Source organism: Archocentrus centrarchus, chromosome 13 (genome assembly GCF_007364275.1).
Source record: "Archocentrus centrarchus isolate MPI-CPG fArcCen1 chromosome 13, fArcCen1, whole genome shotgun sequence".
Lineage (NCBI taxonomy): Eukaryota > Metazoa > Chordata > Actinopteri > Cichliformes > Cichlidae > Archocentrus > Archocentrus centrarchus.
The window spans coordinates 21413066-21438386 of record NC_044358.1 but is presented as its reverse complement, the minus strand read 5'-3'; the positions used below and the strand labels follow the sequence as shown (position 1 = coordinate 21438386).

The 25321-nt window shown below is 39.9% G+C and overlaps 2 protein-coding genes across 4 annotated transcripts in view; both read right to left on the bottom strand.

The window, feature by feature from the left end:
• The window catches only part of plch1 (phospholipase C, eta 1), a 69315-nt gene extending 47863 nt beyond the window's left edge, over window positions 1-21452 (bottom strand). Inside the window, exons 1-2 of one of the 3 annotated variants that reach the window (XM_030744450.1) lie at window positions 20811-21452; window positions 10165-10275 (exon numbers count right to left, since the gene is read on the bottom strand). In XM_030744450.1, the coding sequence (XP_030600310.1) occupies window positions 10165-10243 (79 nt within the window). In that variant the 5' untranslated portion in view covers window positions 10244-10275; window positions 20811-21452. The remainder of the gene's footprint in view (window positions 1-10164; window positions 10276-20810) is intronic. The other 2 variants (XM_030744448.1, XM_030744449.1) reach the window with 2 other exon arrangements.
• Window positions 21453-22418: 966 nt separating this feature from the next.
• Window positions 22419-25085, bottom strand: c18h3orf33 (c18h3orf33 homolog (H. sapiens)). Its single transcript, XM_030743731.1, has 5 exons — window positions 24911-25085; window positions 24529-24588; window positions 24185-24344; window positions 23304-23464; window positions 22419-23211 (listed from the first exon to the last, which is right to left on the bottom strand). The coding sequence occupies exons 1-5, from the start codon at window positions 25046-25048 to the stop codon at window positions 22954-22956; spliced, it is 777 nt and encodes a 258-aa protein (XP_030599591.1). The 5' UTR covers window positions 25049-25085; the 3' UTR covers window positions 22419-22953.
• Between the last annotated feature and the right edge of the window lie 236 nt (window positions 25086-25321).

The window sequence follows — 25321 nt, the reverse complement described above, 5'->3', positions numbered from 1 at the left end:
TCTATCTAAGAGAGCTGGTTCAGACAGTGTTCCAACAAATGGAACAAAAGGTTTTACAAAATAAAACTAAATGAAGTCATCTGTACCTACAATGATGAAGGTCTAGATGGATAGCCTGCTGGACATTGTCTACACACAGGAGAAGAGGTACAGCAAGGGGCTCTTCAAGGACAAGAAAGTCCTGCTGTTCTTTAGCACTGACTGTCTGAAGTCTGTGTACATTGCCACTGGCATTAATGGAGACGTTAAGATCACCCTGTGGCAGATGGGAACCCTGATCTACTGTGACCTGTAGGTTTTTGCCCCTCAGATCTTCTGAGATCCTGCTCATGTTTCTGCTGAGGCTGCGAAACCTATGTTTGGAAGCACCACTCTACTTTGCTCCCTTGGACTACTTTGACAAGGAGAAGATCTTCCAGCTGAATCCTGAGGTCCACGAAACAGCTGGTTTCAATAATTAATTAACTTTCCCTTTTTGTTAAATGGTAATGTAATCTAAAAAAAATGTTTTTAAAGTGCATGCTGTTGGTTCATCATTTGCTATAATATGCTAAATATATTTACTTTTTTCCACTACAGTCTTACATACTTAACTTATCCACTGCCACAAGTCACTGCAAAGGTAGAGTTTAGAAGTCCCTGCTCAAAACAGTAAAACTGCATTACACAGAAGTGATGTAACTTTGAAATATATATATGTGGGGTGAAGAGTTTCCCTTTGATCAAAACAAATCTCAAGAGGGGTGCGAGTCTCATGCCAGTCTGTTTTCATTCTGTAGTGAAATGAAGTGAGAGGTATGGAGAGTCAGTGTGAAACCTATGACCGTCAGTGTACTCAAAAAATATAGCATCAATTTTTAACAGTAACTAATAACTTAACTTTTTTAAGAAAAGATTTATAGAAAATTATTTCTGGAAGTATTTTTTAATTTCTTATATGAAAATTTCTTTGTATTGTAGGTAATAAAATATTATATAGCATTTTTATGTGGACTCAAATCTCACATCTACAAAAACCAGTCTGGTTTTCAGGCAGATTTTATTTATTTTTATTTTTTTTTATTACTGCAATAGATCAAAGATGATAAACTGCAAATTAAATCTCATGTAATCCTATCATATCTTCATATCTTCTTCTTACATATACTCATGAATCTGGTGTTATATTATCCAATCTCGATCCTGTTTCTCTGTTCCTCTCAGGACATTCAACAGCTTATGAAATTAAATTAGTCAGGCACACAGCTCTGTGACAGATGATGACTTCTGGTTAAATTTGTGGGGAAATCAGGCTGTAGCATGGTGTGATGAATGCCCCTAGCTCATTTGTGACTGTGCTGTTTTTAATGCCTTGGCAAAATTCAAATTCCATCACCTGTTCCACCAGTAGGCTTTCCAACAAAGTGATTACTGGGTGGCCCTATTTGTTCAAGTAACAAATCCTGATGTGGCATTTAATTGATTCAGTTTGTCTTGTTGCATGTTTCCGTTCATAGTGATGGTGCCCTAGAGCCTTTCTTAGTATGTATGAGGCGGAGAGCAGGTAAACAGCCTGAATCTGTTGTCAGTCAGTGCTAACACAGATAGACAGACTCTCACAGTCATACCTGTGGGACAGCTAGAGTACAATCCACCTGATGTGTGATTGAAAAGAAACACAGGGGAACCCTGTGTGAATGCAGAGACAACAAGCAGACTGCGTGCAGAAAAGGCTAATTAAAGAACCTAAAAGCTGCACAGCCATGACAAGTTTTCTAATGTAACCTTTTAAAATCAGAACAGTTGTTTGCTTATATAGGCAAACAAATCTTCAACCTTAGGCATACTTATTCTTAAATATATGGACAAAGTCTGATCGAGGTTTCTCATAAAGGAGTTTCAAGGGGTGCTGTGCTCTCCAGGCAATCAGAGACCTTACTGACCCTGGCCAAGAAATATTTTGGTAAAAACCTTAAGAAAATCATAGATTTAAAAAATACCGAATATTAAAAATGGATTGATAAATGTGCAATTATTTAATAATAGTTTGATCAAAAATGCAAGTGTAACAAAAATCAACCACTATAATCATGTATTGTTAAAAAATCTATATCTAGTGAAAGCTAGTGAGTAGTGGAATTCAATGTCATGTTCAAGAAACCAGTTTTTGCATGTCCATTGACGATGGGATGGACATGGTCAGCATCAATAGTCAGGAAGGATGTTGCTACTAAGGGGCCCAAGTGTGCCAAGAAAATCCATCCATGCTTCCACACTGTTTACGCCAAATTCCAGACCTGACCTTGTGAGTGTTGCAGCAGAACTTGAGACTCATCAGACCAGGAAATGTTTTTCCAATCTTCTATAGTCCACGTTTGGTGAGCCTGTATAAATAGTAGCTTCAGTTTCCTGTTCTTAGCTGACAGAAAAGGCACCCGGTCTTCTGGTCTTCTGCTGCTGTAGCCCATCTGCTCCAAGGTTCAACATGTTCATTCAGAGATGCTCTTCTGTAGACCAATGGCTTATTGAAAGAGACTTAAAGTAGCCCTATCTTGCTTTTCCTTATCTTCTGTGATATATAATGCTGGGATAGATCTTCATATTAAAGATAGTATATATATATATATATATATATATATACACACACACATGTGTATGTGTGAGAAAACTGACAGTTGGATATTTACTTAATAAGTTTCCTTTAAGAAACTTGAACAAAAAATTTTTTTGCCTTCTAAAGGCGGCCACATGACTGTTTTGTGATCTGCTGCCCCCCGCTGTTGTTTATCAGTGTTACATAGTACTGTTTCATGATAACATCAATAATATTATCTGTATGGTCAAGGTTAGGTTGAGTTTCAGAAACAAGAACTTCTTGCTTCTTGTAAAGATACAAAAAATAAAATAATCTTTTAAGGAAAAAAAGGTGGATGTAAGTTTTGGATACAGGTAGAAACAAGTCTGAACCAACTATTCGCAGGTGGCATCCATAGTGTCACTATAAGCTCAGTTGGATTTATGGTACATTATTTTCTTGTTAAAGGCATAAAGACAGCAAAAGTCATAAAAATATTATCCTAATCTGAAAACTCATTCATAACAAATTGACTTCTGAGCTAATATCCTCCCGTGTGCTGCCTGTACAGGCTAGTTTTGTACTCATGTGACAGCTTGGACTATTTCAGCAAACTGAACCAAAGGAAAACTGAACAGTTAGCCATGTTAATATCCATGTTGATTTGAACAATTAGAAGTGCTTCATCTAAGGACAAAAAGTGAACAAACTACATTAGAGGTGTCAAACATACTGTCCACTCCCACCAAAGGTTACAATCCTATCTACTGAATTTACAAAATGTGACAATTGCAGTGAAGTCAATAATAATTATGTTTTTCTATTAATTAAGGCTATCAAATTCAACTGAAAGGATCTGTATGTGGGGACAGCATGGTGGTAGTTTGGTTAGCATTATTGCCTCACAGCAACACGAACCTGGGTTCAAATCCACTAGCCGGATTTGTGTCTTTTCCGTGAGGAGTTTGCATGTTCTCCTCATGCTTGCATGGTTTCTCTTCAATACTCCAGCTTTCTCCAACAATCCAAAGACATACATGGGCTTAGGCTAACTGGTGATTTTAAATTGACCATAGGTGCAAGCGAGTGCATGCATGAATGGCTGTGTCTCTCTGCATTAGTGCTGCGATAGACTCCAGTCCCCCTCCAACCCTGAATTGGATGGAACTACATGCGAGATTTTGAAGGGTTTTTTTATTGCCAGTAAGGGAACAGATTGTACAGCAAATTAAAAAAAAATTATAATTAATCAATTAATTAATTAAAAAAAAACTTTGCATATAAAAGCCTGTGGACAGATTTCTGAAGAACTTTCCATTTCTTCCACTACAGTCTCACAAGTTTGCAACATGAGCTCAAATTAGCTTAAAAATTTACTCTGTATGCAAACAACTTGTTCCCAGCCCCAGAGTCCATCACAAATACCTGGCACAAAAAAGACCACCATGTGCAGGATATCATATTCAGCAAAGGACAATGATTCATTAGTTTCAGCAAACAACCCAGAGTCTCTAAGCTTTTTAGTGAAAGCTAATATTATAATATGACTTCAGTTCCATCATGAATTGATGAATGCCCCAGATTGTTTGTTTTGACCAGTTAAATTTCTGGAAGTGTATTTTTGTATGTATGTATGTATTCACTGTCTACTTATACATTGTAAATCACACATAAAAACTTAAACTTATGACACAGATAAATGGAAGTCGGGATAAAATTTTGCAGTGTTAAACATTATCACAGCTTCAACACTTTGCATTCGACAGCAACACAATGCCAAAAGGTTTTAACTACTGGGATCTGGAGTATACTTTCAAATATAAATTCTTTTTCAAACAAAGTCATTACACAAAACTTCTACGATAGAGGTAAAAACGTTTGGTAGGTCTTCTTTTAAGCAACATAAAAGAATACACACTCACTCTTCTGTCGCAGTCACTTACTTCACCTAATTAAGAGCGCTTAAAGCAATGTTCAAGCCGCCAGTGCTACAAATGGGTTCCCACATTCCCTCTGGTACAGAGTGTGGAGAAACACCGGAATAAAAATAAACACACGACAACTGCGGCATGATAATGCATTTGCCCAAGCTGATACAGGGGGTCCCTGAGTGGAGGAGTTCAGCTTCAAAGGAGGGAACTGAACCCTGCATGTTTGTCTGTGCACCTTTTATGTGTACATTTTGTACACTGTTGTCGGCGCTTCATGCAGTGTTCAAGCTTCATCTTTCTTCCTCCCAAAGCCAGGCAAGATGATTGAGATGCAGTATCTCTGGCAGAGCCAGACTGCCATAAAAACCTGTCTGATCTCAACAACTTCACAAAAAATATTTGAGAGAAGCTACGATTGCCTTGCCTTGTGCTTCATTTCGGGGAGACAAGAGAGGCCACAAAGTTTTGAATACAAGTGAAACAAGCTTCTGGGTAGTTCAAAGGATGAAGGGATACAATCTCATCCAACATGTCCAAAGCAAGCCCAGATGTGATGTGCCAGTGTCTATGTCACCAAGCAGGCAGATAGAGTAACTCAGCAGCAATGAAATTTTATGTCATATAAAAAAAATTCCCTTGGGAGAAAAGAAAAGGAAAGAACATTAATAAACATGAAACTAATTATTGTTATATTGGATACATTGAGAACAGCAATACAGCGGGACAGCAAAAGAGATGTGGGACATTTTTCCAGCACTACCTGTGTTTCAGTATCATACTATGTGATATCTTACTGAAAGATTGTCTATTTAAAATTGTCTAAGATGGGCTGGAGATAATTTTTATTTCATTTCCAACGATAGAGAAGAGAAGAGAAGAGAAGAGAAGAGAAGAGAAGAGAAGAGAAAGAGAAGAGAAGAGAAGAGAAGAGAAGAGAAGAGAAGAGAAGAGAAGAGAGAGAGAAGAGAGAGAAGAGAAGAGAAGAGAAGAGAAGAGAAGAGAAGAGAAGAGAAGAGAAGAAGAAGAGAAGAGAAGAGAAGGTACTTTTAAAAGCAGAAAGATCTAAAAGAATGTGAGTGTGCCTCTTCCTGGTGTCTGTTCACTGTTTCAGCCCTGAAGCTACAGAAAAGAAAAGGCGCGGGTGACAGAAGGGATGCACTGAGATTCATCAAAATCAGTACAGAATGTGGAAGAGATAAGTATCTATGTATGCTTCTCCATTCCCTTCTCCCCCTTTCATTTTTTGTTCTGTTTCTCTCACAACAAGAGCTGGATTGTTCATGAAGCACAAGAGTTGCTCAAAACGAATAAAGAGCTGGATTTCGTGTCCAAGGCTAGCCCTCCCTCCCTCAAACCCCAACATGAGAAAGAAAAACACACAAACCCTGGCACTGCAGGGGGTGTGTGTGTGTGTGGGGGGGGGGGGGGGGTGCTGACAGCTTGACACATTCTGCTTTTTAAGTGCAAAGGATTCTCCATATTTTTGACATCATAAAAGGGTTGCTCTAATAGCCCGGGGACTGTTAGGGCTTCAATTTGGCCATCAAGGCTTGATGTAAAGCGCTGCTACGTTGTGCGGTGCTTAACGTGCCCCGCCTGATTTTCAAGATGATCCTATTTCTGTTGATGCCACCGACAATAAAGTCCACCTCTATTAACGAGCTGTGGCATGTGGTAATGCTATGTGGTGTGTCAGTTTCTCAGACATGTTCTCACAAGGCATTGTAGTGACAGAACTTGTAGACATCTCAGGGATGGTCAGATTTCTGTTAACAGTGCAGAAGATGCAGGATCTTAAAGGATGTAGCACATCCAGATCTATATGGACTGAGGGCAGTATTTTCCAATCGAGAATTTAAGGGGGTTTTCTGCCCCCTAGTGACACCTACAAAGGGGCATTTTCAGCACCAGGGACAGTTTTCCGCTTCTCCCCTGCTGCTCTTCATCAAGATTTCTCATATAAACTGACAAAATCTCTTAGCAGTTTAGAAATGTAAATTGTAATTAATTGTTTTGTTTTTTATCGCCAATAAACATTAGCCTAAGCACTACCTAATTAATCCCTCGCGCAAATTACAGTGTGATTCGATTCCTTTCTCCAGTGTTTGTAGTGGGTGATGAAAATTCTGCACAACAACAAGCGCAATGGAGATTTTACGCTCCAGCCTGTTTGCAATGTAGGCTGGTGCGCACGCGAAGGAATGTGTGCACCGCACTGTCCTCTGTGAGACAGAAACACCAAATAGCCAAAGGTCCAAGTATTGAAAATCATCACTTACCCCCCTCCAAACTAAGATTTCTGCAAACTTCAAGCTCTGCCATTTAGGACTGAAGTTGTTGGTCTCACAAAATCCCTCCATGCGCTTCGGGCATCATTTTATTCCCTGGTTGCAGCGGTTTGAAATGCCAAGAAGCCATCAAAAAGTATCCGATTAGTCCATTTCTCCATGATGACTAGACTGTTCACAAAAAGCGTGCCATAATCATGAAGTGTCACCTTTTTTTTTTTTAATCCAAAAACAAGCCCCAGAACTGCTCCTCAGTACCTGCCTCTCTGAGCTGTCTGCAGAGTGGATTCACAAATCACCAAAGCTCACATCCACAGTCTGTGAGCGCACATCCTCTCCTCTCACCAGGCGCAACACAGAAGCAAAACGATAAGCCGATTTCTCATGCGCTCGATGGGTTGACAGAGTGGATGTTAATAAGCAAGAGCTCAAGACGGGCGTGGAGTAAATGAGGGTGAATGATAGCGCACAGCGCGCTGGCTTAGCCAGCCGAGTTGGCCATTTGGACATTTTCATCAGTTTTGCCCGACAGTCTGGATCAGCTGTTTGCCGACAATTCAAATTCCCCACCAAAATGAGCTCCTGCAACATCTGTTTGTTTCGTTATACGTTTCTTTTTTGGTCGGTGATTGCTCTTAGCCTTAGTAAAAAAAAGGCACAATTGCGCAGCGATGCCAACGCTATGACCCACTTTACACTGCCTGGCTCTCTCTGTGCTTTCTCCAAGACACAACGGGAAACGGGCTTTGTGAAATAATGGTAATGCAGTAAATACATTAGGACATATTACCGGGAGAGAGCGACAGAGGCAGATCAAGTCCCGTGTAAACATTAATTAATAGGTAAATTTTTGGTGTTCAAATTGCATGTGAGCGTTTTTATGTGTGTCCAGCCGGGAGCGTATCATCCTAGAGTCATTTCCCTAATGAAAGTTTACTCAGTCTGAAGCTCATAGATTAGTTTCGTTCACTGGTCCTCGTTAAAGCCATTTCATTTAGGACTGCGAGAGACAATTTTGGAATGACCAAGCAGACACACAGACGCGCAGTGTTCAAACACTGAGAGCCAGAGGCAGAGGTTACCAAATCGATTAGTGCTGTCTGAAAGAACAAAAACGCATGTCTGAACACCACTGTGTCACCCTCAGTTTAGTGTCGCGTGTCTGCATGCGTTTTCCATTAGCATCGTGTGTATTAGAAGGTAATTGTTGAGTCTAATTCAAACATAAACTTCTCTTCAGTCACACCTGCCTGCTCACAGACAGTTTCTGCACCCACCCTGAACCATTTTGCACCATCTAATTTATGCATCATGACCAAACAAAAACCAAAATTAGCCATTATGACAATTCAGAAGACTGCAAACAGCTTGGAAGAAGGAAAAGAGGCAGACTGAAGATAAAAAGAACTATATGTTCTGATGCTAAAAGACAAACAGGGGCATTAAGGGAAAAATGCAAACTGAGATTTTAAAAAAAGGATCTGAATTTCGGCAAAGACATTGCAAAGAGTTCATACAGTTTGAGTGATTTTCTTCCTTATGTACCTCTGAAAATGACATAGCAGCTTAAAAATAATAACTACATCCTACCAAATTAGCATCTTCTCAAGAAAAGATTAGAGCAGAGCAGTTTCATTTTCACAACATTAATAGCCCATGGAATCTAAAAGAAAAGGCAACTTCATCCTCAAATAAATAATTTATATATATAAATCATAAAGAAATTGTAAATTTCATAATTTACAAATTTCATAAACACGATAATGCTCTGATTTTTAAGAAGCGAAAACAAGAAGGGAAAACACAAACACTTTTTCACACCAACACTTTTTCTCTCTCTGTCAGTCAGGTCAATCCATCATCCACAGAAGTGCACTGAAGCAGTCAACCCTGTTTTCTACTACAGTTCGTTGACAAGAAAAAGTACAGGCAGTGTGTAGCACACAGTCTCCTGGAGTAGGATGGAGATTCGGGAGGCAGTTTGTCAAGGTGAGGCTTTAAATGGTTTGTCTGCTGTAGGTGTGTGAGCCACAGAGGCAAACCGACCCATCAGAGATTTTTCATGGATTTGTGTGGCAGATCTGTCAGTGCAGCGATCAAGATCAAACTGATGCGACTGCATGTCTGTATTTAGTTCAGCTTAAGGAGCATTTGGAAGGAAAAACTGATTTAGATTATCTAACATAAACAGTAAAGCCTCTAAGTGATACGGATGATATGTGCATACATTAACGAAAAGAAAAATATGGCATTTCCAAAGAAATTGGAAAATGCGGTGATGAGCAAATCATTTCAACCCCATTTATTTGAAAATAGTACTAATGTAATATCTCAAAAGTTGGTTGAGAAATATCTTCTTTTTTTTTATTTGTGCATATTTTGAATATGATGACAGGGCAGGGGCATGTTTTGTATCAGTGGGTGACAGGTCTTAACTGGTCAATTAAGCACCTGCCCTCTTTTACTACAAAGCCATGCTGTTATTTGCATAATATAGTTTGATATAGACTAGGCTTAAAAATAAGCAAGGCCTAAAAGACATTGACTGGAATGCAGCATATATTGCTCCCAAACCTGTCTATATAATTCAATATTGATGGTACTTTCACAGATGAAGGGTACCCATGCTACATGCACCAATGGAAGCTCATCCCATCAAGCTGACACTTGAGCTGTTAGCTAATAACAATCTGGATGTTTTTTTCCTTCACTTTAGCCTGGAGGATGCAGCCTCTGTGATTTCCAAAAATAATTTCAAACCATAAATGAACAGAACAGTTTTTCACTTCTTGATGTTGCACATGTAAAGTATTCTTTGGCTGGCAGTTTTAATTTTGGAGAAATTAATTGACTTAGATTATAAATGACAATATTTTCCTGAAGTGTTCCTAAGTCCATGCATTGATTTCCACGGTAGAATTGCCATCACCTGAGCACTCAAACATTACAGCAATTTAACAGCTTTTCCACATTGTTCCCTGAACAGACTCTTCTTTTAATAATACTGTGTACAGCAGATGATGAAATTCCCAAATATGTTGCTTTTTTTTTTAACAACAGCAACCACAATGTCTCAGTTTCAACATTTGATATGTTGTCTTTGTGGTGATTTAAGTTACATGTATAATTAAATGGTTTGCAAATCATTGCCTTCTATTTTTATTTATATTTTAGTACCATACTTGGTAACAGTGTCATACACACATTACCTTGTACTTACTAGGTGATGGAAATGTCAGAAACAGGTTAGTTATATTACTTATGCAGTTTCTTTGGCAATGCATCTCCCTCTAGTGTCCATTCTCAATACATGCAGGTATCAGAAAGAATGTGGTCAAAATCATAGTCTGTGTATTATAATATTCTTATTGTGTGTGGGTTTGATATTTACCATGAAAGATGCTATTGTCTGCCAGGAAGTGCCGTCGATACTGTGGCTCTCCTTTCCTGTTCACCACCCAGGAGCTCATGGCCACAGGAAGAAGACGAACAACTGGATGACCTATGAGGGAAAGGACAATTGGATTATGCTGTCTAAACAGTTTTGCAGAAATTTGGATAAATGTTAAAAGTAATGCAATGATATATTTAATATAAAAAAATGAATCCATTGCATGTCTTGAGCTGTGAGCCAAATCACAAATCTCCAAACAGCAAAAGATTTGGGTTAAAAATAAGGCTTACTGAAGATTTTAAGAATAAACATTTTCTATCTGGACACAAGATGTTATTACAATAATTGTAAAAGTCAACATGAAAAAATATTTCAGAGTTAGCTCAGTAGTCCTTTTCTACCTCTCCAGATTCAATCAAAAATGGAAATGAATAAAAATTTTCAACTGTTGCTATTTAGACACGAACCACACTCCCTGCTGTCTCTCCCGCTCTGCATTCACCAACCAGGTCTCATTTTCTCTGGCCAGTTCTCTTCATCCAGCTTTTTGTCCCCTTTGAATTTTTCCCTCAACTTCTCAACATGTGTTCCCATTTATCTTCTTTCCGTTTCTCCTCACCATTATTCCAGGAGACCAAATTTTCCATTACTTCCTCCAGATTACCTTTCATTCCTACCGCTTCCATGCCAGCTCTTAGTGATTTCCCACCTGTTGCTCATCTGTCTTTCTCTGATTTATTGCGTCCTACTACAAACACATACCACCCAAAGATGTGTAGTTCTGGAGAGGCTTGGAGCCTCTGAAACAGTTATTGGCATCTGGTTCCGGCTGACCTGAGTAGAGGTGACTGTTGAAACACACAGAGCTCAAGGGTCAAGTCTCTTGAAGGTGAAAGTACTTTCCTGTGACCCTGCAACCACCTCGCTTTATAACAGGCCTGTAATGTGAATGTTTATCATAGACCACATGGACTGAGACTCATGTGTCCTGTTAATATGAGACCCATGTCATTCAAGTCAGGGCGTGCTTAATCCAGTAATGTCAATGCATTTTCATGTCAGTGGAGCAGTTTCGTGACACAAAAGGTTTTTTATTTTTCTATGTTTTTATTTTATTAATTTTTTTTAGCTCTTCTTTTTGCAGACAGCTGGAATAATTTCAATGAATACTAAGACTTTATAATTGTTGATTATGTGTACACTGGTGACTGCTGCTGCAGGGAGTTAACTTTACAAGATATTTAAAAGAAAAAAATAAAATTATATAATAGAAAGAACTGACTCAAACACAAAACATATGAAAACCCAAATATTCCCCTTTTACTTCAGGGTATAAGGGAGAAAAACAGTGGGGAAAGTGTTTAAAGAAGAACAATAAAGGAACAGAAAAGAGTTAAGGGGGCTTTGATAGCGCATATTTCAGCTAATCAGTGCAGCCTAGTGCACTGGTGGTTGGAGGAATACAGCTTTGAATTTGTGTCATTATTCCTACTCAGCAAAAAAGCTTTTAATTAAAGGAGATGAGACAACTTTTGTGTTGCCTTCATGTCAAAAGCACAAAAATCTGAGGCTTTTCTTCAGCTCTGCTCCACCTTATGCCTGCAAAGTCTCTTAGGGGCTTTCAATTGACTGTAGAGCACGGCCCCTTGAGGCTTACTGTTTAATTATAGAATAATGTTCCTAAAATCTGTTTGTTTTCATAACAGAGTCCAAATTAGAGACAGGAGTTGAGCAGCAGCGGTAGATGACGGGGGATATTGTTTGCACAGCTTTTATGGGATGTCAGGTTGCGATGCAGATAGATTATAAAAAAAGACAAATCACATGGCAAGAACTCACCATGCTTGCACATACAAGTCAGCAGACGTTATAAATGCTGTGCAAAGACGCACAGCAAAATGACATCAACAATGCAATGACCATCTGAACTGACAGTTCTTTTAGTAAGTGGTGCTTCTGTGACAGAACCACAAAGCTGGAAGAAACAGTCTTGTCAGTTTGGAGAAAACAACACAATTTAGAAGAAAAAAAAGGCACTTTCTTACCAGGAGATTCTGTAGATGAGAAGACTGATAGAATTCTTAGATGTTTTTATTAAATATAAAGCTACACAGTTAGCTGCTCAATAGCTTGGCTTAGCACACTGAAAACAAGAGGAAGTAGGATAGCAGACTGGCTCTGTCATAAGATAAAAAATCCATACTGCAGCACCTGAAGAGTTCACTAATTAGTAAGTAAATTACCTTTCAATTGGTGAAAACAACTGTGTGGTGGTCTACTGCTTGGCTGAGTATAGGAAGACTTGCTGTCATTGGATGTTTTCCAGGAAGCCAATAAAAACTTTTTTGTACTAAACAAGCAAGATGTTACCTGAAAATTACAGCATTTGCAGTCTTTGCTCTAAGTCACGCTAAGCATGAGTGATTTTTCATCTGTGTGTGCGTGTGTGTATGCCCATGTGTTAGTGTATGTGGGATTACGGTCATACTCACATCTTGAAAGTTAGTAAAATGACTTTTATGACTACATGTAACTGTAGTACCCTTCTTATCCATAGAATGCAAAAATCTCAGGGGAATACAATCCATTCTTTCTTTTCTAATGGGCTCCTGACTGGTAGAGAGCAGCTTAAAAATAGATATTTCACTGCCAGACTGCCAGAGCTACTCTATTTCAGGTCCTGACAGGAAGTAGGTCAAAGATGTCCGCAAGTGAAAAGCTTTGTTGTAGTAGATATTTAAATCGTAGTGGAGTAACATAATCTAAAATATGTGAATGCAGCATTTCAGTACTTCCACTTATCAACTACAAATACATCACTGTTTTATGTAGACATTTATATGGTGCTAATGCAGAGGTTACCTGTAGCATGTTGTAGCCTCTGTTTGTGGAGGGCATGCAGGGCTTTTTAAAAAAAAAAAAAAAAAAAAGTAAAAAAGTAAACGTTTGGGTCAGATTTAATGCTTCTATACACCTTATTGAGTTGTAATCATAGTTAAACCTCCCAGGTAAACTCTAACAAGTCCTCTAATGATAGAGTATAGTCACTGCATAACCATTCACTTTTAGTTTTACCACCAGTTGAAGTGGTTTAGATAATCTGCTAAGAACTTGTCAACACCTTGTCTGATAATACTCTGAATTTGGGGTTTTAAAGTATCCTGTAGCAGTTTATGTGTTTGGATACAGCGACAGGTTGACTGGGTTTTGCTGTAGACTTTCTATTTGGTGATAACTGATCAGGAACAATGCAAACGGTCACATATTCAGGACGTGGAGCAATGCGTTTGTTGAAATTATAACAAAACAGCAGGCCCACACCATTATGAGACAAGCGCTCTGAGAGTTCACCATACTCCAACCAAAAGATTTTTATGTGAGAATGTGAAGCAGTTTTCAAGAGCTGAATGCTTATTTTATTGCCAGTGTGAGAATGGATTGTAATATAGCTTAGAAAATGAGCTCTTCCCTGAGTTTCATTGTTGTTTGCATCAGACTGATGTTTGTGTAAAGGACACACAATGGATTTTCTGTGAAAGGGATGTGCATATGCATCCTCCACAGTGCTTCAGTGCCTCTCTTTCGGTGCCCTACAGTGTCAGCACTTGTTAATGTCTGCTTGGAAACACTTCACTAGCACAACAAATGACTTGCTCTCAGCACAACACAGACTCGAACACAAACTCAGCATGTGGACAAAAACAAAAATGAGTGTTGTGCCAGCAGCCGAGTTAGGCAGGAAGCAAGCTAACATCAGCCAGCTAGCTGCTACATAAGGGAGCAAGAAATTCATCCAATTTACATGTGTTTGCCTATTCAAGTCAGTATTCATTATTGTGCAAAGGTTTTGAGCCACCCCTAATTTCTTTATATTTTGCTTCCAATGAGCCAAACTTTATTGGAATTTTTAAAGTGGTCTGCAGCAACAGTTCTCTAGTCTTTGGTGCCGTTTACACGAAGCCGTTTTCACTGGAAACGGCGTCGTTTTGATGCGTTTCAGCCTTTCATTTACACGATGGCGTTTCAGAAACGATCCACGTTTACACGATGACGTGAAATGATGAAAACGATGTAGTTCCCATGCCAGGCCACAAGTTGGCGTTGGTTTTCTCTTTGCAAAGTTTGTTTATGCAAGACGCGCATGTGTGGAGTGACACAGTAGGAAGTGCGGCAAATTGTTCATTACTTACAAAACGGCCAATGTGAGAGGTTTTGTGTGGACTGACGATGAGGTTGGATCGCTGGTGCACACAATGCTGAATTACAAAACGGTAAAAACACAAGAAAAGCATAAGAAGCACTCGTGAATCCGCGAGTACTGTTCATCAATTTGCGCGTGCGCGAAAAACTGTGGCCGTCGCAACCATAGTGCGCATGTGCGAGTCGAGCGTTTTCAAATCACCCCGGTTTCAAGTGTTTACACGAGAACGCAAGCCGGTGCGTTTCTGAAACACTCCACTCTGGACCCCGTTTCTGAAACACATCGTTTTCACTCTGTCGTCGTGTAAACAGACGGGCGAAACACATCAAAACGACACCGTTGTCGTGTAAATGCAAGGCCGAAACGCATCAAAACGACGCCGTTTAAAATGAAAACGGTCTCGTGTAAACAGCACCTTTCTAAAAAGGTTTTCTTTGGACATTGACTGCTTTTTCACTCATTTTCAGTCCAGTCCTTGTACCTGACCATTTCCAGAGGATTTTGTTTTTAGTTTAGTTTTGTTAAGCTGCTTAATACTGACCTATGAAACATTCAAGCATAAAAAGGGCACCTAACTCAAGGGATGAACCAGTGTTGTGTCTACATATAACAGACAACTTAGCAAAGAACCAATTTTAAATTGTATCTTTAAGCTTTTTATTACTAACAGCCTGTCACAAAATATATAATTTGTTCCCCCTTTCTTTAGTTGAATCTATGTCAAATGCCAAAGATAACACAGTTTGACATTTTTGCACCAACGAGATGATTCCCAAAGAGCTATTAGCCAGAAACTTGGCATAATTTAGCACGCTGAGCATCTACAGGGGTTGGACAATGAAACTGAAACGTCATTTTAGTGTGGGAGGTTTCATGGCTAAATTGGACCAGCCTGGTGGCCAATCTTCATTAATTGCACATTGCACCAGTAAGAGCAGAGTGTGAAGGTCCAATTAGCAGGGTAAGAGCACAGTTTTGCTCAAAATATTGCAATGCACATTATGGGTGACATACCAGAGTTCAAAAGAGGACAAATTGTTGGTGCACATCTTGCTGGCGCATCTGTGACCAAGACAGCAAGTCTTTGTGAGGTATCAAGAGCCACAGTATCCAGGGTAATGTCAGCATACCACCAAGAAGGACGAACCACATCCAACAGGATTAACTGTGGACGCAAAAGGAAGCTGTCTGAAAGGGATATTCGGGTGCTAACCTGGATTGTATCCAAAAAACATAAAACCACAGCTGCCCAAATCACGGCAGAATTAAATGTGCACCTCAACTCTCCTGTTTCCACCAAAACTGTCCGTTGGGAGCTCCACAGGGTCAATATAGGCCGGGCTGCTATAGCCAAACCTTTGGTCACTCGTGCCAATGCCAAACGTCGGTTTCAATGGTGCAAGGAGCGCAAATCTTGGGTTGTGGACAATGTGAAACATGTACTGTTCTCTGATGAGTCCACCTTTACTGTTTTCCCCACATCCGAGAGAGTTACGGTGTGGAGAAGCCCCAAAGAAGCGTACCACTCAGACTGTTGCATGCCCAGAGTGAAGCATGGGGGTGGATCAGTGATGGTTTGGGCTGCCATATCATGGCATTCCTTTGGCCCAATACTTGTGCTAGATGGGCGCATTCACTGCCAAGGACTACCAAACCATTCTGGAGGACCATGTGCATCCAGTGGTTCAAACATTGTATCCTGAAGACGGTGCCATGTATCGGGATGACAATGCACCAATACACACAGCAAGACTGGTGAAAGATTGGTTTGATGAACATGAAAGTGAAGTTGAACATCTCCCATGGCCTGCACAGTCACCAGATCTAAATATTATTGAGCCACTTTGGGGTGTTTTGGAGGAGCGAGTCAGGAAACGTTTTCGTCCACCAGCATCACGTCGTGACCTGGCCACTATCCCGCAAGAAGAATGGCTTAAAATCCCTCTGACCACTGTGCAGGACTTGTATATGTCATTCCCAAGATGAATTGACGGTGTATTGGCCGCAAAAGGAGGCCCTACACCATACTAATAAATTATTGTGGTCTAAAACCAGGTGTTTCAGTTTCATTGTCCAACCCCTGTATATCTGAAAGTCATGTCCTTAAGAAACAGTAGGAAAACACAGCAAAGACATGACACAGGACCTGAGAGATGCATCTGACCCTTCAGTTGATCCATCTAGTGTTCACTGAACCCTCATCAGAAATGTTGTTAGTGGCTGCCATTCTCAAGGAAAAGAAACAGGGAGAAAAGGCTGAGGTATGCCAAATTACACAAGAACTGGACTGAACATTAGTGGCAACAGGTCTGATGGAGTGATTAATCTAAACTTGACATTTTTTGTTAATATACAAATGTATTATGTACATCTGTAAGACACAGTGGAGACTGTATCATGGTTTGGGGCTGCATTTCAACCAGTGGTTTTGGGGATCTTATCAAAATTGACGGATTTTTGAACACAGAGAAATCCATCCAATTTTGATCTACCATGCAATACCATATGGAAAGTATCTGATTGGAAATGGCTTCATTTTTCCACACTGCCAATGCAGCAAAATGATACCTGGATAGAAGAACACACAATGGAGCACTATCAGTCATGGATTGGCCTCCCCAGAGTCTGGACCTCAAAATTATTGAAGAAGTGTGGGATCATCTTGACAGAGAACAGAACAAAAGGCAGCCAAGATCCAAAGAAGAGCTTTGAATGTCCTTCAAGAGACCTGGAGAACTATTCCTGTATACCTTATATACTGTATTTCCACATATTTTCCATGTGTTTCAATAAATTCTGTTTTTGGGCATTTCTGTGTCCAAATGCTCCTTTAAATTCTAAAAAGCAAACAAATAAAAAAGGCACCTTTGATTGAAACATAGTAACTTCAATTAAAAACATGCTATACATGAGCAGTGCTAATAAAAAGCTGTACAGGCCTAGAATTACAACTAAATGGTTTTGGGGCCTGATATTTTAAAAAAAAGGTCAAAGTACACACTGGAAACATGATGTAAATATCTGCCCATATATTAGTGTGTTAAACAATGTCCCTCTCATGACTGAGACACAAAGAGAGCAGCATCTGTTACGCCATATTGACACATGACAAAGAGTGCGCTGCTCAGACATGAATAATGAGATGTACAATGATTGTTCTGTTTTATCTTATAAGGCCAGCTGTCATAAATGCTGGAAGTCTACCAGTCATGTTTAGAGTTAATAAATCTGCACTGACACAGAGTACATAGTTTGTCAGATTGCTTTACTCTACCTCATAATATCCTAAAATCTGTTGGTACACACAATAAAACTGACTACATTAACAGAAACAGAGGTGTTCTGCTCATATCCGAGTCGACTGTGTCACTCTCTAAACATCCACCTTGACTGTAACTCTGTTGGGAATGAAAGGGATCCTAATGGCACACTGCTTGTAAACCCTCCATGGTCTACTGAGTCAATGAGTACCTTGCAATTGCTTGTTGAGCAGTTATCAGAATAGAGTAAACAGTCTTGGTATGCTGATGGCTAGACAGATGGTTTCATAGAAGAGACTGAGTGACTTACTGACTCAACGATATTTTAGAATAATCTGTACTGAAAGCATAGGATCAAAAGTCTAAGATTTGACATTTGAAGACTTATAAATTATTGTAGTTTGTAATACATTGTTTAATACATTGTTACAAACTGGACAATTGTTTTTAAAACAGGTTTAAGTTTTATGTGTTTCTGATTTGGCTGTTTGTGTTTGTGCATACAACTGTGTGGTCCAGTTGGCTGACAAGTTAACTCGTTGTTTAAGTACTACAAACAACTATGTGATAGTTTAACCAGACTCAGAGGAAAGACAAGGAAGTTGTAACATCTAAATTGCCCAGTCAGAGCTGTTTCACAGAGCTTTGACCTGATAAAGATACAGGGTGAACCTTTAGGTTACAGAGGGGTCAGTGTTGTGTTACAGAGAGGGCAGTACAAGAAGTGCAACTGCAGACAGGTGACAAATTAAAAGAAATGCCTGAGCTCTTCACCCCTACAGTGAGGGAATCCATTGGCTCTGTTGGGCTGCAGGGGGACTATTTTGCTGCCTTGGCTTTAGTCTACTCAGAGTGAAGGTCTTTTGCAATACAAAGTTGTTCTAAGTGATCATTTTTAACCTAAGATTAAACATTTCTAGAATAAGGGGTCACTGAATGGTTTGATGAGTATCAAATTGATCAAAATAATATGTAGCCTTCACAGTCAAAGAATTTACACCCAATGGAACATCTGTGGGACATTCTGGACTGATGTGTTAAGACCAGATTCCATCCCTTCAGTGGAGTACCAGAGACCTGGAGCACAATGGCAAGGAGCACTCGAACTGTTCTGCTGTCCTCAGAAAAGACTGTATTTGTTTGTTTGTTTTTTCATTCTCTGTACCTTAGCTTTTAATTTAGAGCAAGGATAGGCATAGATAAAAGTTCTATATGAATGTGTGTGTAAATAGGTGAATGTAATTTGTAGTAGGAAGTACTCTGGAAGTCCTTTGAATGCTCAATTTGAGTAAAAAAGGTGCTATAAAAGTACTGTCTGCATGCTCTGCTTTGTGTTCTCATTGATAAGAGAGATGCCATAGACAATTTCCCATTTCAGTAACTGGTATAAGGAGAGAGTGTGTTTACGCAAGTGGCAGCTGTTCATTTTACAGTTTAATTTACTGAAAGTTGTTAGAAAGTTATATCCACAAAGTTACCCTCAAAATGTATATTCAAGAAAGTGTGATCAGTTCAGTCCTCAACTATTCACTTTATTGCCTCCTCCTTTCCTTTCCACTAAGAAATTTGAATTATTCATGATCATGAGTGATCCCAGCACCCACAAAGTATCGTGTTTCCACTCCTACAACCCAGCACCAGCAAGTTGATACACTGTTCACAATACTTCAGCTCACACAACATAGGGAGTCACTTTACGGCTGATGCATTCCTTCACACACGCGCGCACACACACACACACACACACGCAGCTTTCACAGTGTGTGTGGGTGTATGATGGAATAGCTGCAAAGTGGTACAGTTGTTACCAGTGTGCATTTATTATGACAGAAGGTGAAACAAGCAGCTGACTCATCCAATAGAAAACTAAATTAACAGGGCTGAACTGCACATGAAAAAATACTTTGGACTTTAGGTTCATACACAGTGTGTTTATAGTGTGTAGACAAATTAAAGATTAAAAACAGCATACAGTGTCTTCATATTGGGTTGCCAGCAGCTTCAATGTGCCCTGCCACTGATTCTATAAGAAGTCTTTGGGAATGATGGATTACCATTTTTCCAAAAGATATTTCCTCAGTGTTGAAGAGCTCAGTCTAACCTCATGAACCAAAATCTCCAACAGGTGTCCAAAGGCCATGGCATATGACAACCATCATTCCCAATGGTAATTCAGTGACACCTTGTGTGTTGTGGATGAGCCATTGTCATCATGGAAGATACAACGACAATCATGAAAAAAGGTGTCTGCACTGGGTAAAGAAACCCAGACCTTACCATCAAAATGTTCCCTACACCTGGACACCCTCACTGTAGAGGTCCACGGTTTTCCTTTAATTTGTCACCCGTCTGTGCATGCTTCGCCCAATGAGCATACAAAGACACTCCTTGTATTACAAGCTGACAGCGTTCTGTAAAGTTTATGAGGCAGGAGCACCAGAGATAGAGAGTTACTTTGTGTTTTTGGGTGCATTTCAGTGTCACATTAGCTCCCTGTCTCTTTAAATCTCTTTGTCTTTCACACAGGGCCAACCACTCACAACAACCCACTCAAATCAAATCAAAAATCCCCAAGGACTGTGCTCTGGGATAGGGGAGTGCCCCACCTCTTTCTCTCTGCGATGGCTACCGGCTGAGTGTAATAAAGGCCTTTGTTATGCTGCCCTGCTGCAAATCTGTGCTGTTAAAGCTCACATGGCAAAGAGCACCAAAAGCGGCTGAATCTGAATGTCACAGAAATGTTTCATCAGTTACACTGATTAATTACTAATTGTGTCAGCAAGAAAGCCAAATAACATGAAAGAAATATATGAATGATCACATGAGACCATGCAGTCTGTTGTGGTCAAAATGATCCGAGACATGTTTGTAGCCTGACCCTCTTACCTGGAGAAGGACAATAAAGATAAGGATCAAAATGTCTTGAGTTTTGGTTTTATAGAGTTTGTGTCCAGGTAGGCACACAGGTTTAACAGGTGCACAGCTGCTTGGATACTGCATACAATGTCCTAACAACAGCAAATTTAAAGTGACAGCTGACTGAGTGCAGATTGTTAAGTTAGTTAGTAAAATGTTTAAGTGAAAGTTAGTAAAACGCACCTAATTATTTTATGTCTAGCTGTATTTTTTTTAAGAAACAAAGAAAAAAAAAGTGCTATGCCATCATGCACCAGCTTACTTACGTCTATTAGTTCAGTTTCAGATTTTGAGGTTAAAAGTTGTCCTCCTTCACCAAATCTTGTCACTTTCATTGGTAGTAATACAGCAGTCCTTCAGGCTCTGGGCTTCCATAGCATTAGGCACTAATGTAAATCTGTTATAGTCCCAGTGGTTTGGTTTCAGGCAGAGAACGCTCCAACAACTTCACTGTGTGGGTAAGAACCCACCACCAGATCAAGCATGGTGCCTTTTCAATAACTACTACTGGTGTGGGACTAGTGAACTGGGGAAAGCCTGGAGTGGATTTCGGAGTGGACTGTGTTTCATAATTCATTCAGGTTTCTGTTTAAATTAAAAACCAAAAAAGACAAAACAGACTTTTTAAATACTTCTGAATCAAACATTTAAAGACCCTGGCATTAACCTCCATAAGCTGACATCTTTAATAATGCTTTCTCCACTCTGACATATCCAAATCTACTTTTCTTTAACTGTGCTAAATGTTAACTATACTAAACTGGACACTGTTAATTTTTGTGTTACAATTTGAATTGTCATCAGTGCTTATGGTAGTGTATACAAAGATGGTGAAGAAACAAATAGCCCTAAATCAAGATTATATTTGGACAAATTAAACTAATTAACTGTTTACTATATGGCAATGAGTCCCTCCTACCTCTAAAAATATAAAATTACCATCAGTTAACTGAGATACAAGTGGAAGTTACACCAGCAGCTAACTAAAACATTTAAACCTCCTGATTAAATGGCACAAACTCTCTGTGATCACTTGCTTTTTTGCCCTCCTCCTGCTGTCTGTCACAGCCGTGGTTTCCCTCCCACTCCGCCCTCAGTGACAGTTCAAAGTCTGGCAGCAACAGCCATCAGCCTGAAATGCACCTTACAATTTAAACCAGCCCACCAATCACAAGCCTCTTTGGCAGCAACAGTCGCTAGTAACATTTGCACAACAAAAGAGAGATCTGATTCATCATTCCCCCCCCCCCCATCCCCCCACCCCACTCCCTTTCCCTACTACTGTGACTCCTCCTCTTCTGCCTTTGTGCTCAAACCCAAAATCCCCTTCTACCCCTGTGACCCTCCTCCTCCTCCGCACTAATCTCCTTGTGCCCACTGGATTGACTGCTTCACCTCTCACTACACGGAGACCCCCTCACCCCACACCCCACAGGACACATCACTGGCTGGCCTCATTTGCAGGACCTCCTCCTCCTCGTCTGCCTTACTTGGATGAAGTATGAGTAACAGACACAAGGTGTAATGTTGGCAATGAAAAGCAATAACAGGAGAACAATCCTCAACAGGAAATTTGTTTTGGTGCAGGTGCTGATGTATGCTGATGAGAATAACATTTGCAAATAAATATCACTCATGAGATTTTTCATTCATTTATGCAATAACTCCATGAAGCGCTCTGAAATCAAACCTATTTGATCTCCATTTCCCACTGTGCTTCATGCTTAAATGCACTGGTCACATTACAACTAAAAGGGCCCTCTTTATTGGTACTTAAAAGCCCCCCCCCCCGCCACACACACACACTACACACATATATATATATATATATATATATATATATATATATATATATATATATAAGGCTCCCATGGGGTTTGAGGGCCCCCAATATAGAGTTTAGCCTTTGGTTTGCTTTGTATTTCACATTTGGTGTTTCTATAGCAACTGTGGACAAGTGGACCCCCTCTTCATTTTGAACACTATTAAATACCCCACCCCCGTCTTTAGTTTAGTGGGGTTTCCCCCACACACACACACACACACCAACAGATGAGGCCGTGTCTAGCTCTGGTTTAATTGGTAATGAAAGCTCAGGGATTCGGGATTGAAGACTGAGCTTTCAACGTCTGTAATTATTTCAAGCTTTTTCTGACAGAGAAACAGTAAAAACCAGCTGTAAACATTTACAAAATGTGTGTCATGAAGATTTGGTGTTAAAATGTAATTCTTGTTTTTTTTTTAAGTGTCAGAAAATTGAAAGCAAATCTAATGCCCTGTTCAGGTAATCCATCCATCCAAAATATCCTAAGTGCACAATAAAATGAATGTGAAATATCGTATTTTTGGCCATACTACTAACAAACTGTTTTTTGGATTCTGACTTGGATTAAATGCTCACTTGGTCCATCAAGTCCTTTTAAAGATCCTCTTCATTAGGCTGAATAAAGCATTGTTGCTGATAGCTTTGGAAGTTCTCTCCCACAGGCTGTCCTCCTTCCACAGACCCCAACCCTTCTTCTCAGCTTTCACCTCTGCCCTGTGCAGTTGTTTGTGGAGACGCCAGAAGAGGCGAGAGTTAGAGAGGACACCAGGGACGGGGGCAGTGCGAGCAAGTCCCAGCCCGAGGACTTCTTCGTTCATACAGTAGCTCCTTAATGACCCCTTCTGGAGAGATGAGAGAAGACAAGGAAATATAACTTTATAACTTATCATTAATTATTCACTTTTTTACATAATGCTTGTCAGAGACAGCTCACCCTGCTTTGAGACACAAAACAGTGTAACATGTCGCCCTCTCGGCTAATAAGTTTCAGCCACACCATTTGGGAAGGAGCCACGTTCTCCTGCAGCCATAGCCTTCCCTCTGGTGTCAGCTCCACTCCTGCAAGATGCACCAGCAATGGAGACGTGGACACACCTGAAGAAAACAAAGATGAAGCATTTACTATTACATTTTATGTAAATTCTTTTTGTGGCCACAGTGAAATTCTGTAAACTGTTTAGGATATGAATTATAAGCAAGACCTGAACTTGGTTATAATTCATGTTTTTTATAGTGTGAGTATGATATAACAGCTCATTGGCATCAATACTGAAATGCTGCATTTTTCATTTAACAATTAAGAAAATAAACTTGTTAGATAATGCAAAATCAAATTGAAGTCTGCAAAAACCTGAATGAAAAGATTAATAACTTGGCCATAAATTTGATGTCAGCTTTCAGTACATTACAATTTTTACATATTGTAAAGAGCAAACCATCTAAGATGTATCAGTAAATTGTCACAATACTAAATCGCAGATCAACTTTGAAATGTTGAGTCAGGTGGGACAAACGTGTGATCTGTGTCCTTCATACTGAAGCAGCTGATGCTGCACTCTATATATAAAGCGTCATGATTTTATTGCTCAGTGAGTACTATGGCTTGATATAGCAGCTAACAGGCTTACCTGCCACTTTCAGTCATGACAAGATGATAAAATTTGTCTGACTGCGCAAAGTAGAAAGTGTTACAATTATATTATGATGCAAAAAGATACAACAATCGCGTTGCTAAGCCATAAGTCACTGGTTCAGTATAGACTGTATACTTCTTGTGTGATTGTGCACATGCTTTCATGATGTCTGCCATATTACCCTTATACTTTGAAAGTAATGGAGAGATAACAGGCAGATAAATGGGGACATGCTCCACTTCAAGGCCTTTCTCTGTGACAGAATGAACTTTCCCACGAAGGCTGACGTTCTTCTCAATAAAGCGAGCGGGGATCTCACGTGCAGCTTGAAATTTTGTGATCTAGAGACACGGAACAAGACAACTGAGCTGCATAGTTTAACGACTCGCTCTTGTAAAACTTTTCTTTTGTAAAAAGACAGTAATACCCTGTGTAATAGTGCAATGTGCAGTGAGAACGGAGATTGCACCCAGCAGCAGGATGAATGTGGAACTGAATCAATATTTAAGGGTCTTTCTCCCTTACCAGTTTGATACTCCTTGCTATGACGATTACACCAGCAATGGCCAGTCCAGTGCTTATATTCTGGGAGAAAGAAGATAATATTAAAGGGTAAGCTATATAGATGACAGGACGAGAGTGATACCACCAAGCCAGCTGAGATGCTGGACGCTGACAATGAAAGAGACAATTTACAGTGATGCGCATGAGCATTAAAGTCCGCTTGGGACAAAAGGAAAAAGAAAGGGCATCTGGTCAGTGCCATGAAGGGTTAAGCAGAAGGCTACAGTTCTTTCTTTCAACATATAGGCTACCACCATGTGAAAGATTAAATGTGCATGCAGGGTGACAGTGAAGTAACCATGTCGCCTGTGCATCACAGCTCTCAAACAAAGGAGACTCCTACCCGCACAAGTGTTAAATTATCATCTGCGAACTGAGATATTAAAGAGACGACGTTATCAGACGCCCGAGTTGCTTCCTTTCTTTGCTGCCCGTCCCTCATTCCCGCCTCAGTTTCTGTTTCTGTGGAAGTCTGCGGCATGTTGACATTTTTTTCTCGACGAATCCGAAGCCCCGCCTACTCAGGAATAGGGACGTTTCAACAGCGGAGGCTCCGCCCTGTGGTCGGCTGTGGCTATGACAGGAAGGTGTGCACGTCCAATGCGTCTGAATGCATCAAGTGCACAGCCTATATAACATAAAAGATTCAAAACAGCGAGCACAGTGTGTATTTTGCGTTGTAGATGGTAAAGTTGCTTATTTAGCACAGCAATAATGCAGCTGCAAGAATGCAGCTGGGATTTACATTATTAAA